This window comes from Podarcis gaigeae, assembly GCF_964106915.1.
Source record: "Podarcis gaigeae genome assembly, chromosome: 5".
NCBI classification, from domain to species: Eukaryota; Metazoa; Chordata; class Lepidosauria; order Squamata; family Lacertidae; genus Podarcis; species Podarcis gaigeae.
Genome location: NC_139681.1, coordinates 13,482,485 through 13,497,626, shown reverse-complemented (window position 1 = coordinate 13,497,626; position 15,142 = coordinate 13,482,485). Strand labels below are relative to the sequence as shown.

Genomic DNA, 15,142 nt, shown 5'->3' with positions numbered 1-15,142 from the left:
ACAATAGAAAGTGTCCTTTCATACTGCATCACGGTGTGGTATGCTGGTTTGACATCATCTGATAGGAAGTGCCTACAGAGGGTGGTGAATACAGCACAAGATATTATGGGCTGTCCCGTGAATCCGCTGGATGAAATAGCGGAAGAACGTTGCCTCAGGAGAGTGAGGAAAATTCTCAGGGATGATTCACACCCTGGCTGCCACTTTCTTGATCTCCTGCCCTCAGGCAGAAGATATAGAAGCATGATTAGTTGCACCAACAGGGTAAAGAACAGCTTCTATCCGTGGGCTGTCAGGCTGCTGAATGAAAAGATAACAACAGGACAACTGACTTTCAGGTTTGGTGTGTGTGTGTTGGTAAACAAGGGGGATTAAGACTAAGAGAGCTGAGTGGGGGTGCTCGTGTAATCTCACTGTATACAATTTGTACAAGTGACAATGAAGTATTTCAGTATTCAATATTTAAAGTTTACAGAGCAAATGAAGTGATGACTAAATACTTTCTTCCTTTCTCACTCTCCAATTCCAAAGTCTCTCCTGAGGACGCTGGATAATCCCAAGGGCCGTTCAGCCTTCAGAACCAGCAGTGGTTTTAATGGGCTGCTCTCTCTGCTGGCTGACATGGAAGGCGCGTTGCAGGATCCACCCTCAAGGGTGTGGGCCCTGTTTGGTCCTAGCCACATAATGGAGCTCGTATTGCATATACTCCAAGCAATAGCGGCTGCTATCTATTCAGACGTTGTCAACGGTGATTTTTTACAAAAGAACGGGCTCTTTGACAAGATGGCGGAGGACCTTGGCTCGCTAGGCTGCTTCTCAGGACAGAAGTGGGGACAGATTCCAGTACAGCTCCACGCAACACGGTCGTTTGCTGAATTTTCAAGTGCAGCTGTTTCCTCACCCGAGTCCTTTCCCACCTGGCTTAAAAGCTGCATAATTATACTCAGTTTCCTTGACAACATGGCCAAGAGGAACCCCTTCGAACTCAAGAGCTACTTGGTGGACATGAAACTAGGTGTAGATCAAGTCCCTCAAGATGTGAAAGAAAACAAACCAGAAGAAACTGAAGACAACTTTGAGCATTCAGGTGAAAATAGAGCAACTGTAGACCTACAGCCAGAATTCAAAGACAGGTAAGTTTTTGACTACTAAAAATGTCTAAAGATGCTTCTGTTATTACTGTATTTTTCACTCTATAAGACGCACCAGACCACAAGATGCACCTAGTTTTTGGAGGAGGAAAACAAGAAAAATATTATTCGGAATCTCAGAAGCCAGAACAGCAAGAGAGATCGCTGCGCAGTGAAAGCAGCAATCCCTCTTGCTGTTCTGGCTTCTGAGATAGCTGCGCAGCCTGCATTCGCTCCACAAGACGCTCACACATTTCCCCTTACTTTTTAGGAGGGAAAAAGTGAGTCTTATAGAGCAAGAAATACGGTATATTTTTACAGCATTCTTTTCATACAGTAAGTGAAGGGGGAGACATTTTATCCAGCTTCCACACCTGAAACAATATGTGAATTGAAATACATGGATCCTTCGTGGTTTGCACTTCTCTGGGTTTCATAACAAAGCTCTTCAGACAAATAATGTGTACTAAAAGGTGTTTGTTTTTGTTTAAAAGGGAAAAGTGTGCATAAAAATGTTTATGTTTGTGGGAAAAAACACAAAATATAATAGGGGAAATTGCTTGAAAATGTGTATATTGTGGGAAATTGCATACAAAAACCTTGCATGTCAGGAGAACTGTGAGTGGAAATGCTGGTGGATTTCACAAGGACTGTGGCAAACTGAATTTAAGATTGGAAAAGTAAGAATCTGAGGGAAACTGACAGCGACCGATTTGTCCATCTTCATGTGCAGTAATTAACTGGCAGCCTGCTTCTGTGCATGTTGACACAGGATCAAAGCTCAAACGCCATATAACATGACAGGAACAAAACTGCCTCTAACTTGGTTCAGAGCCCAGCTTGGAGGACAGTGATTGGAAGTCGGACCTTTCTTGGTATGAAGTGACGGGTTGAAGGAAGGTTCAGCATTCCTGCCCATGTGCCTATTTTGTGCTTTAAAATCAGACACGCACAGAAGATTGCAGCTTGGCAGCCTAATTTTTATACAGCTGGCTGAGAGTGAAGTAAGATTCCTGTGGCACTGGAGGGCAGTATGTGTGTTCTGTACTACTCTAGTAGCTGCTTTGTAAACTGATGTTCACACAGTGAAAAAGCGTTTACGGACAGTTTAATTACTAGTATTCAGTATCTAGGGCTCGACCTTTGTGAAGCACAGTTTCATTTGTCATGGAGCATCTTTGAAATGGATGCCTATGCTGGTTGGCATTTTGCCACCATCCATGTGTTTCCAAAAACTGGGGACTGCTTGCTTTTAAAAAAATGATTTGTTAATTGACAAGTGCAAACTCTCAAACATTTGTAGAGGGAGCAGGATGAACGCTCTTTTGTCTCCCTGTGACATATCACTTGTGTCTGCCACAGGACTGTTTAGGAGAGTTGAGAGCTTGGTTTCCCGGCTGCCATTTTTTGAAACTGCCTGAACATCGTGAAGAAAGGTTGATGTAGCTTGGCAATGTGTTGCATTTTGCTTTGACTGGACAGCAGTGGAGCTGTTTCAAGATCCAGGCAGGGGTCTTTCTGTTATGTATAAGAATTCTAAGGTCTAAATATAAAATAATATAAAATATAAAATAATATAAAATATAAAATAATATAAAATATAAAATAATATAAAGTATAAAATATAAAATAATATAAAATATAAAATATACAGTGGTACCTTAGGTTACATGTGCTTCAGGTTACATACGCTTTAGGTTACAGACTCCGCTAACCCACACTTTGCTTCAGGATGAGAACAGAAATCGTGCTCCGGTGGCGCGGCAGCAGCAGGAGGCCCCATTAGCTAAAGTGGTACTTCAGGTTGAGAAGAGTTTTTCAGGTTAAGAACAGACCTCCAGAATGAATTAAGTTCTTAACCCGAGTTACCACTGTAAAATATAAAATAATATAAAATATAAAATAAATGTTCAGAAGTCCACAAGGTAAACACACGTGTGTGTGTGTGTGTGTGTGTGTGTGTGTGTGTGTGTGAGAGAGAGAGAGAGAGAGAGAGAGAGAGAGAGAGAGTTGTTTTTACTGGTTTAACAAGTACAAAATACAGATAGGTAGCCGTGTTGGTCTGCCATAGTCAAAACAAAAAAATTTCCTTACAGTAGCACCTTAAAGACCAACTAAGTCAGTTCTTGGTATGAGCTTTCGTGTGCATCTGAAGAAGTGTGCATGCACACGAAAGCTCATACCAAGAACTGACTTAGTTGGTCTTTAAGGTGCTACTGGAAGGAAGTACAAAATACAAATGAACAGAGAATAAAAAAGTACAGTCAAAGCTCGGTTGCCGAACATAATCAGTTCCGGAAGACCGTTCGACTTCTGAAATGTTCGACAACCGAGGTGTGGCTTCTGATTGGTTGCAAGAGATTCTTGCACTCAAACGGAAGCCGTGTCGGACTTTCAGGTTCCGAAAAACATTCGAAAACCAGAGCATTTGGTACTTCTGGGTTTTTGGCGTTCGGGAACCAAAACGTTGGAAAACGGAGCCATTCGAGAACCAAGGTTTGACTGTATATTTCTATAAAGAGATTCTCCGAATTTCAAGACTCCCCCCTTCTCCTCCATGGGGTCTCATTTTAAACATCTACTACTGCCTATTCATCCATACTCCAATTTTTATATCAAACCATATTATCCATCGTAATTTTTACACTAGAAGTGACATCAAAATCCTGCCTTTCTTTCCATCTGCTTACAATGGTCTCCTAAATAACTTACAGTCCCCCCCCCATTCTTTTATGAGTTTTTGTCCTGTTGGTTTCTGAGTTTTCCAGTCAGTTTTGCCATCTACACACATTATATAAACCACATGTCTGAAAAAGTATAGGAGATCAATCCTGAAGCCATCTTGACTCTTAATTACCTCAAATATTTCCTCTACAGAAGGAAATATCTTGGAAAAGCCTTTCCCAATGTCCCCCCCACCCCCCACTTACAAATCCTTCAAATCCTGTCTTAAGGGCATATTTTGTGTATGAATACACCTGGATTCAGAACTAAAGTCTTTACCATTTCAAAAGAATGGCCGGACTGACCAGGTAATGCAATCAGTAAATATCAGGTACTGTATCTTGTCAGACAGCAGACAAACCATGCTCTCAAATTTCTGTTGTAGACCGCCTCTTTCTGTGAACTACGTATGATGCTTTTTTTGGTGGGTGAGTGGGTGTCTTTGGCTAAGGGGATGGGCAATCTCTAATGTATTTTAAACATTCTTGTGTATCCTTATTCTGGGTCCTCACCTCTTTGCAAACGGGGTGGGAAACTGCGTTGCAACAGAAAAATAAAGATCTATATTGCATTTCTGCTTTATTAAACTTTATTAGAACTATACAAACAATACATTTTACAAAAACAAAACAAAACTCAACAAACAAAATAATAGTCATAACAAACAAAAACATCACATGTTCTCTTTACTTCCATTCATCCCCTTGTGTTATCTGAACTTCATTTACCACTTCAACTTTTTAATTTTTATTTTTCTATATGTTTAGAATTACTTTTTTATTTATTCCTCTAATGTCTTGCAAGATTCAGTCCAGACCTGTCAAAGCATTTCGCTTTTTACAATGCTGTTTTTTATACTCTCTAAAGACATTCCATTCTTTATCTAGTCTCTGTTTTGAGTTGTCTCTTAGTCTTCCCGTCATTTTGGCTTATTCTATATATTCTATCTTTAACTGCCAGTCTAATTTGGTTGGTATCACTTTTCCTTTCCAATTTTTTGCTATTAAAATTCTAGCCGCTGTTGTCGCATACATGAAACTTCTTCTGATTTTTTAATTATTATTTTTATTGTATTTCAGTGGCCATAATGCCTAATAGGAAGGCTTTTGTTTTGTTGTTGTTTTTTTAAAATGAACATTTACAGATTTTTTAAAAAAGTTCGTTGTATATTGTATCCCAGAATTCTCTTATTTTCACACAACTCCACCACATATTCAACATTTTACCATCTGCTTTTTTACACTCTGGTTTCTCTTCAGGGCGTGCAAACCTTTCACCTTCTACATTGCATTTCTGAATGCAAAATATGTACTCTAAGAATGTGCTGCAGCCTCTCTCCCCTTGTGCTGCATGTGCTGTATGTATGTTTAGGGCTCTGGAAAAGGGAAGCACTTCATTAAACACTTTTCTAAGTGGTAAAATGAGCTCCAGTTTTTCATGAACAGTGGGCTGTGCTGGTGGTTGGTGGCTACTTATAGAGGCAGGACAACTGTTTCCTGAACTGAGCTTGCCCTCCATCATGTCAACACACGGTCATATTAACCATGAAAGACTTGTCCCCCAATTAAAAGGTAAAGGGGCCCCTGACCGTTAGGTCCAGTTGTGGCCAACTCTGGGGTTGCGGCGCTCGTCTCGCTTTATTGGCAGAGGGAGCCAGTGTACAGCTTCCGGGTCATGTGGCCAGCATGACTAAGCCGCTTTTGGCGAACCGGAGCAGCACACGGAAACACCGTTTACCTTCCCACTGGAGTGGTACTTATTTATCTACTTTGACGTGCTTTCCAACTGCTAGGTTGGCAGGAGCAGGGACTGAGCAATGGGAGCTCACCCAGTTGCAGGGATTTGAACCGCCAACCTTCGATTGCTAAACCCTAGGCTCTGTCATTTAGACCACAGCGCCACCCGCGTCCCTTTTTTTGTCCCCCAATTAGCCAGTGTCAAAGCTTCTAGGCAGTCCCGGATTTACGTATAAGCTAAACAAGCTATAGCTTAGGACCCCACTCTCTTGGGGGGCCCCCAAAAATTTAAAGGGTACATTTCCAAAATATAAGATAAAAAACAAGTAAAATAAAACCTACATACAGCAACAATGTTTGGTGTTGTGTAGGCTCCTATGATGTTAGTCATGGGCCCTGCCTGCTAGCCTGCTCCCTAAAATATCACTGGTTTACTCATTTCTCTATATAGGGTGCCTTCATTCTGCATGTGCAAATGGCTTTAGATACCTATTAGGTCCATAAATGACCATATAGCATATATTCAACATAAAAAACAATGACAATTTGTTGTTGTCAAAGGACAGCTGGACATATAAAGTAGCTTAGGGCCTCAACAAACTTAAATCCGGCCCTGCTTCTAGGGAACAATGGCCGCCATTTGGGAAGTTCTCCTGGTTAAGTTGCTGTGGATGTTTTATATCAATCCACAGATTTCAGAGGAATTCATGGGAGTCCAGAGGATTCTGTTCAGCTGCCTAATATGATAAATTCCTCATTTGTGAGTTGGTTTTCATGAAGTTATAAAATGAGATATAACCCAGAGATTTGCTCAACGTCTCAACAACGTTCTCAGCTGAGATTTAGCTTCATGGAGGAATTTTGTATTGCCAACACATTCAGTGTTTGCTATTATAAATATTTTGGCTATTTTGTGTGTGTGTGTGTGTGTGTGTGTGTGTGTGTGTGTGTCCCTCATATGTATTGTTGTTAATTCACTTCACATGTATGGAAGTGTGGGGAACCTCTGGCCCTCCACATATTGCTGAACGACAACTTCCATTGCCTATAGCTAATGCTCCCCCCCCCCTTGCTACCTGTATCATCACACTTTCTTTTAGTAAACTGATTTCTTTGGGCTTGCAACATCACCAGTGTCATAGAATCATAGAATAATAGAATCATAGAATCATAGAGTTGGAAGAGACCACAAGGACCATTGAGTCCAACCCCCTGCCAAGCAGGAAACACCACCAGAGCACTCCTGACATATGGTTGTCAAGCCTCTGCTTAAAGACCTCCAAAGAAGGAGACTCCACCACACTCCTTGGCAGCAAATTCCACTGTCGAACAGCTCTTACTGTCAGGAAGTTCTTCCTAATGTTTAGGTGGAATCTTCTTTCTTGTAGTTTGGATCCATTGTTCCGTGTCCGCTTCTCTGGAGCAGCAGAAAACAACCTTTCTCCCTCCTCTATGTGACATCCTTTTATATATTTGAACATGGCTATCATATCACCCCTTAACCTCCTCTTCTCCAGGCTAAACATGCCCAGCTCCCTTAGCCGTTCCTCATAAGGCATCGTTTCCAGGCCTTTGACCATTTTGGTTGCCCTCCTCTGGACATATTCCAGTTTGTCAGTGTCCTTTTGAACAGTGGTGCCCAGAACTGGACACAGTACTCCAGGTGAGGTCTGACCAGAGCAGAATACAGTGGCACTCCTGTCTTCCACTGCCTCCTGCAGTTTGGTCAAACTCATGCTGGTAGCTTCGAGAATACTATCCCACCATCTCGTCCTCTGTCGTCCCCTTCTCCTTGTGCCCTCCATCTTTTCCAACATCAGGGTCTTTTCCAGGGAGTCTTCTCTTCTCATGAGGTGGCCAAAGTATTGGAGCCTCAGTTTCAGGATCTGTCCTTCCAGTGAGCACTCAGGGCTGATTTCCTTAAGAATGGAGAGGTTTGATCTTCTTGCAAGAATGGATAGGTTTGATCTTCTTGCAAGTTTTATTATGTTTCACCTTAAAGCTTTACTTTTGCCTCTCAACAAGTTAAGAGATTGGGAATTATCTTTGTTTCTCGTTCCCTTTTGACTCATATTTCTGCTCTTCCGTCAGTTCTCTTTCTGTAACATTAGGAAAAAAAAATGTCCCTTTAAATCTGCTGGCTCTGTTAAATCTCTTATTCAGACATACGTTCTGTCCTGCATGGACAACTGCAACATTTTATTCACTAGTCTTCCTGTTTCTCAGCATCTTATCTCTGTTTTCAGTTCTGCTTTCTTCATGCTTTATATGTTTTCCTTCCCTGGTTTCCTCTACTATTTTGCAGTAGGTTCAAACAACTTTTAACCAACAGTTGTCTACTCATCTGTTTATCCCACTATAAGAAATTATAATGTCAGTACAACCTTTTCTTCTTAATTTCCTATTTGACTTATTTCCTGTTCCTGCACTGATGTATAGCTTTTACTTTTTGCTTTTCTCCCGCCTTTCCCTCCAGCTGTCCTTTTCTTCCGTCTCAGGTGGTTGGTTTGTGTGTGTGTTTTTAATTGTGAACCTGTGAGATGTTTTCGATTTTGTTCTGCCACCTAGTGCGTTTTATGGCCTCCTGTAAGGGTTGGGCATTTGCCATTTAAGCTACAAATCTACCAACTTCGGAAATTAGTTTGTGTGTGTCCCGTATGTTTTGTCCAGGTGATATTTGACCCTAAGAGATGTGATTGTGGATTACAGATGTTTGAGGAATTTGATCTGTGTGATTTTGGATGTGAATGGACCTGATCCACATCTCATGGACTAATGTGTTGATTGTCTACTTCTCTGCTCATATTTTGAGGGAATATAAAAACACATATTTTGAGAGAAAAACACGTTTATAAATACACATTTAGATACGTATTTAAATGTGGTGTGCATGTGTGTTGATCAAAATGTTGCAGATTAATGTGGAAATGGAGCAAAATGAATTTATGGGTGAACACATTGTCACAGAATGGAAGCGGACTGATTCCACTGTTTAGATTGTGGAAGGATCTGTCAAAAGAGGTCCTCCCAGTTTCTCATTTTCCTGCCAACTTAAATTGGGTTCTTCACATTTCTACAGCACTTTCTTTAAAAAACAATCCTCGTGGAAATTCTTCGATATTTTTGTGCAACATTCTCCCAATAAGCACATTTTTGTAGGCAGTTTTCTCAAGCAGTTTCTGCTGATATAACACATCTTTGCATGTTGTTTTCACTGGTGTATTCATTTTTATGCACATTTTAATCTATTATATGCATTTTTCTAAACGTCGGTTTGTTGGCGAACTGCACTGCAAAATTCGGATTAAGTGCAAATTTGGAATTGACCTGCAGCTCAGTTCCATGCATGTTTGGTAAGCATAGGTAGGATCATTGTGTATCTCTGATTGCAGTATCAACTACTGAGCTGTCCAGCAAACTGAAAACTATAGTAGCTAAATGGATCTTACATTTGTCTTAGTACCAGGGAGTATGAAGCAGTGTATTATGGTTATGTTCCTGCTCTGCTTGTGAACATCTAGACTGGCGATAGAAAAATGCTGGAGTAGGTGGACTCCTATTTGACCCAGCAAGGATATCCTTATGTTTTAAACTGTTGTCTTTTATTACACACTGATGTCTATCTGCCCATGCCTCTAGAGTTACGTTAACTCTCTCCATGTCTTTTCTCTTCAGGTTAGATGCTGAGGACTGGGCAATTGTGTGTCCTGGGGCTCTTTGTGTCATGGTGAAACTGATTTGCAAGCTCTACAATGAGGCTCACCCAGAAGTAAGTCCTGCCATCATAGTCATTGGTTGGCTCGTTGGTTCCTTAGATTACAAGGCCCCATAAGATCAAAAGCAAATGTTGCATTGCTTTCAGATTAAAGGATTCCTTCCAGCCTCTTTCGAGCGGGGCCTAGAAGCCCCACTTTGGGAAAACAAATGGAATTGCTGCAGCCTTTCTTTGCCCTAGTATTCAGCTCTGAAAGATGGGGAGGCATCCATTGAAGGCCAACTTCCAGAAAGGGTAAAGATAAAGGGACCCCGGACCATTAGGTCCAGTCGTGGCTGACTCTGGGGTTGCGGCGCTCATCTTGCTTTATTGGCCGAGGGAGCCGGCGTACAGCTTCTGGGTCATGTGACCAACATGACTAAGCCACTTCTGGCGAACCAGAGCAGCACACGGAAACACCGTTTACCTTCCCGCCAGAGCGGTACCTATTTATCTACTTGCACTTTGACGTGCTTTCAAACTGCTAGGTTGGCAGGAGTAGGGACCGAGCAACGGGTACTCACCCCATCGCAGGGATTCGAACCGCCGACCTTCTGATCGGCAAGTTCTAGGCTCTGTGGTTTAACCCACAGCACTACCCGCATCCCAGAAAGGGTAAAGGGAACCTTTATTCTAGGAAGGTTTACCCATCAAATGATCTCTTTACCCATCAAATGATCCATCTGCTGACAAGGGAGGGGGCAATTTGTATTTCTATCAGGGTGTTGCCCAGCCCAGTACTGTCTCTACTTTATTTCTCCCTTTTTATGCCAAATCTCCTTATGTCCCCCTGAATCTTTGTAGAATTTTAGGGCATTTGGGAAGCGTGAAATTTTAGGGCATTATGGGTAACTGAGTCCTTACTAACCTATTATTCTCTCCGTATCTGAGATCTGATGATTTCATCCCGGAATTCACACAGATCAAATTCCTTAAGCATTCCAAACTGAAAGCACAAGTACAAAAGCAAACATTATTAATTTAGAATATTTATATCATGCTTAATAATCCCCAAATGCTTTCAAATGTATGAATCTGAATGCAATGGGAATAAAAAATGGGAATAAACAAGAGCAATTTGTTCATAGGATCTGCAACGTAGAGAAACACAGGTACGGTTCCCAACGCTATAAAGTTGTGAATTGCACTGGAAAGGAGGAGACAAAAACTACTTAAAAGTATATGGCATGTTCCTGAATGACACTGTTGCCCTTAGACTTCACCCTCATGCAAAGTTGTGAGCTCGTCGACTGATTTCTAATTGCACCTCCTGTATCCCTGACGAATTGTGGGAGTGATTTGTAGGAAAATCAATCTATAAGCTGGGGAAACAGAGACTAGTTTCCTGCCACCATTAATTTTTTTTCACTAAAACCCCCTTTTTACTGGAATGAGCATCCCTGAAAACAGCACATTTTATTCAAAACAAGGCAATCTTGTTATTGGCAGGACTGCTGTCATAATGAGAGCAATCAATTCCTTGTACTCCATTATGGCCATATTGAATTTATTTGGGAGATTACTTGTTTACTTAGCCAAGATCAACATAGGTTTTCTTTTCTTTTCTTGACCTTGCTTTTTTCCACTGAAATAATTATTAGGAAGTGCAATATTTAAAGCACAAAAAGCATTAGAAGCTACTTTAAAATATCTTAGATGAAGATGCTCTCTCGGTTCTTGGAGAATTGGAGAACACGGTCCCTTAAGAGTTCTTGTGAAAAAACTCATAGAGATGGAGAAGAGCCCATTTGGGCTTTGAGCAATTTTAGTCTGTTTCTCTAGGACTCACCTGAACTAGTCATTAACCCATCCAAACCCAGCTCATCGGCCATGTACTTGTGGCCTAGTGCCACCCTAGCTGTACAGACCCAATCAGAAGAATTGTCAGGCTGGCGATAAGAATCCATATATCGTTGATTTCTGCTGCAGAATGGTACCATTGGCTCTACTCAGGACTGGGAAGAGGCCAAAGATAGAGCAATAATAGCTCATTATGGTCATACTATGGTTTTCCCAGTAGTGATGTATGGAAGTGAGAGCTGGACCATAAAGAAGGCTGACTGCCAAAGAATTGATGCTTTTGAATTATGGTGCTGGAGGAGACTCTTGAGAGTCCCATGGACTGCAAGAAGATCAAACCTATCCATTCTGAAGGAAATCACCCCTGAGCGCTCACTGGAAGGACAGCTCCTGAAGATGAGGCTCCAGTACTTTGGCCACCTCATGAGAAGAGAAGACTCCCTGGAAAAGACCCTGATGTTGGGAAAGATGGAGGGCACAAGGAGAAGGGGACGACAGAGGACGAGATGGTTGGATAGTGTTCTCGAAGCTACCAGCATGAGTTTGACCAAACTGCGGGAGGCAGTGGAAGACAGGAGTGCCTGGCGTGCTCTGGTCCATGGGGTCACGAAGAGTCGGACACGACTAAACAACTAAACAACAACAATCCTGACGACATGTTCTGTGAGGTCCCTGCAAGAGCAACACCGAAAATGAAGGAAATAGGTGACATAACGACTAAACAACAAAGCTCATTATTATATTATTAAAAATCCCACCATGCCCGACCATTTTTTCTTTTTTAGATTTTTGGCAATATTTAAAAAATCCCAAGAGTACGAAAAGACAATTGAAACACCCTGTTTGCCAAAAAACGCATAGCAAGGCAAATCATTTCTGCAAAGTCACACGGAATTTGTTCTTTGCACAGTTAATAAAAGGAGACTTACCATAAATTTTGCCACTTTTCTCTCAAGTTTATGTAGCCATAATATGTATTCAGCTAGCTATAACAGGGAATTCTGATTAATTGACCACGATACCGTGCAGTTTGATAGCTCTCCTTCTTCATGTTTTGTGACCCAGCTAGATTTGCTTTCCAGGGGGAAATTTAGCAGGCTGTAAATTGAGGCAAGTAGATGTGCATAGCCTATAAAGGTAAAATAAATAAATAAATAAATAAATAAGGTAAAGGACCCCTGGATGGTTAAGTCCAGTCAAATTCGACTATGGTGGGCAACACTCATCTCCGCTTTCAGGCTGAGGAAGCCAGTGTTTGTCCACAGACAGCTTTTCTGGGACATGTGGCCAGCATGACTAAACCACTTCTGGCACAACAGAACACTGTGATGAGTGCCAGAGTGCACAGAAACACCGTTTACTTTCCCGCCACAGTGGTACCTATTTATCTACTTGCACTGGTGTGCTTTCGAACTAACTGCTAGGTTGGAAGGAGCTGAGATAGAACAACGGGAGCTCACCCTGTCACAGGGATTCGAACCACTTACCTTCCGATCAGCAAGCCCAAGAGGCTCAGTGGTTTAGACCAAAGCTCCACCTGCCACCCGTGTCCCTGCATAGGCTATAGCTAGGATAGGAAAACTGAGACTAGAGGCTTCCGGGTTAGCACGATCGGTGAATGGAGGATTCCCTCCGAGCTCCGGAGGGAATCGGCTCTGCTGAGGACGGGTCCTGCCGCGCCGGCGATGCGGGGACCCTTAGAAACCGCAGGCGCGGAAGCCTGCGGACTTGGTGACTCGGTGGGCACCTTAAGCGCCCTCCCCGACCAACGAAGAGCCTTTTTAAAGGCTACGGAGAGGGTACGGAGAGTGGCGTGGTGCTGTGAGTAGACCGCTACTTCAGTGGAGTGAAGCCGTGAGCCATGGCCGGAGAGCGCTGACTTTCTTCCCAAAATTTGGACTGGAAAATAAACAACCCGTGAGTAGAATGGAATTTGGACTGTAAAATTTTCACCTTTGAATTTGGCACGACCGGGGGATGTGCTAAAGGGAAGTCCGCACCCCCCCTATCTACAAACGATCTAAAGCAAGGATCGGAGAACTAAGGTGGAGAGATTGTTGTTTTGTCAGATAAAAGATCTTTCCATGAATTTGACAGGAGAAGTCTTTGTGCTGGAGAGAAAGGGAGGAATTTTGGATCTTTTTGTGTAACCCCCCCCCCGAACCCGGGAGCGTCCTGTGTGGGTGCCGGAGGAAAAAGAATAAGGAGTTTGACAGCTGTCAAAGGAGCTGTCAAACGGGCGGTTAAAGTTAAGAATTTGCTATTTAATAACTCTCTGAACTAAAGGTGATACATTTGAATTGAGGTGGTTGGAAACAAAGTAGTAATAAATAACAAAGTAACGGATTGTTGGAAAAGGACTATTAAGCAATTGGAATCCCCCTAGGGGGAACTAGAGACATTACAATGGCTGCAAGAGGGAAAATTACTGGCAGAAATAGAAAAAATGTTTTTTCTCGTGGGAATTCTGCAAGAGCAGAGTACGGCTATGAACAAAGAACTTATGACCTTGAAATCTAAAACAAACAACTCTGCTGAGTGCACACAGGATTCGACTGACAAAAAATCTGCAGCTGAACCAGAAGAGATATTTTTGGAATGGATGGAGAGGAAAGAAGGAGTGGAGATAGTTCAGGTGGAAAATACCAACCAAATAAATACCAACCAAAAGCCTATATTGTCAGAAAATAAGGAAGAAGATTTTTGGGTTACAAATCTGCGAAAGATGAGAAAGATGAAGAAAGAAGTCCCTGGAGTACTTGGAACACTGGAATTCAAAAGAATAAAGAAATATGATCGAGATTTCCTTTTTGAGTATGGGAGAGCAGCTGATCTTTTGCAGCAATTGCTTTTAAACATTTTGGATGGAAGAAAATTTGATGTGACTGTGACAGAACTTCTTCGAGACCTGAGGACCAACAAAAAGGACTACCAACAAAATTGGCAGAGAGAGACTGACAGAGAATTGAAGACCTCGGATGTGAGGAATCCGGGCTAGGAACTGTTTTTGGGATTTAATGTTTATAAGAGAATTGGAAATGGAAAAGTTAAATGTTTATAAGTAAAAAGAGTTAAGTTTTAAAAATAATAATAATATGTTTAAGATGATATGTTTAAAAATAATAATAATATGTTTAAGATAATATGTTTAAGAACTTGCTGAAATAATTATTGGAATTGGGATGTATGAAGAGGGGGTGGGGGGAAGCCAAGGAAAGAGGGTAAAGAAAGTAAGGGTATGAAATTGTATATGTGTTGTCTTTGTCTTTTTTTTTGTGTGTGTCTTTATAAAATGTAAAAACCCAATAAAATTTTTATTAAAAAAAAGGAAAACTGAGACTAGAGGGCCAATGATGGCCATCCAGGTTTCTCTCTGTGGCCCCCAGGACTCTTCCCAGGCCACAATCCCTCTCCATACATTGTGCTTATAGTCCTCATGGTTCTCTGCTGGAGCTAGAACAAATTTGAGACCAAACTTCTGAAAATTCTCTTCTGCGAATTCTGATGGTGAAAATAAGTGTTAACATTAACCAAATATTCAATATGCGGCATCAGACATTTGCATTCAGTTCCCAGTAGGACTATAATATGATAGCTGGCATGGAATAGCAGCTAGCTTTTGATGAAACCTGACTTAGGGCAGTGAAGGTTTGATACTATCTGACAGCAGGCAGGGAACTATAATCGGTATTTGACAGCTGCCTTGAAACAGAATCTAATAACTTTATATGAACCCCATTCATTAATCCTGTCCATCACTACAAGCAAATTTCAATTTTTTATTCCGAATTCCGGGGTGAGGTTTCTTCATTAAAGTCCGGCTTTCAGATTTGGAGAATCCGTATCCCATGAGAGTGCAGGCTTCCCTTGCAGTAATTAGCAAGCCCCTCATATTCTTTTTTAAAATTTTATTGAGTGTTTATTTAGTTACTATATACAGTGGTACCTCTGGTTACGTACTTAATTCATTCCGGAGGTCCGTTCTTAACCTGAAACTG

At 41.6% G+C, this 15,142-nt stretch overlaps 1 protein-coding gene across 2 annotated transcripts in view; it reads left to right on the top strand.

Moving 5' to 3' along the window:
- The window catches only part of WDFY4 (WDFY family member 4), a 184,123-nt gene that overhangs the window by 34,263 nt on the left and 134,718 nt on the right, over positions 1-15,142 (top strand). For both annotated transcript variants that reach the window (XM_083738111.1, XM_083738112.1), the window contains 2 exons: positions 532-1,133; positions 9,266-9,359. In XM_083738111.1, the coding sequence (XP_083594237.1) occupies positions 532-1,133; positions 9,266-9,359 (696 nt within the window). The remainder of the gene's footprint in view (positions 1-531; positions 1,134-9,265; positions 9,360-15,142) is intronic.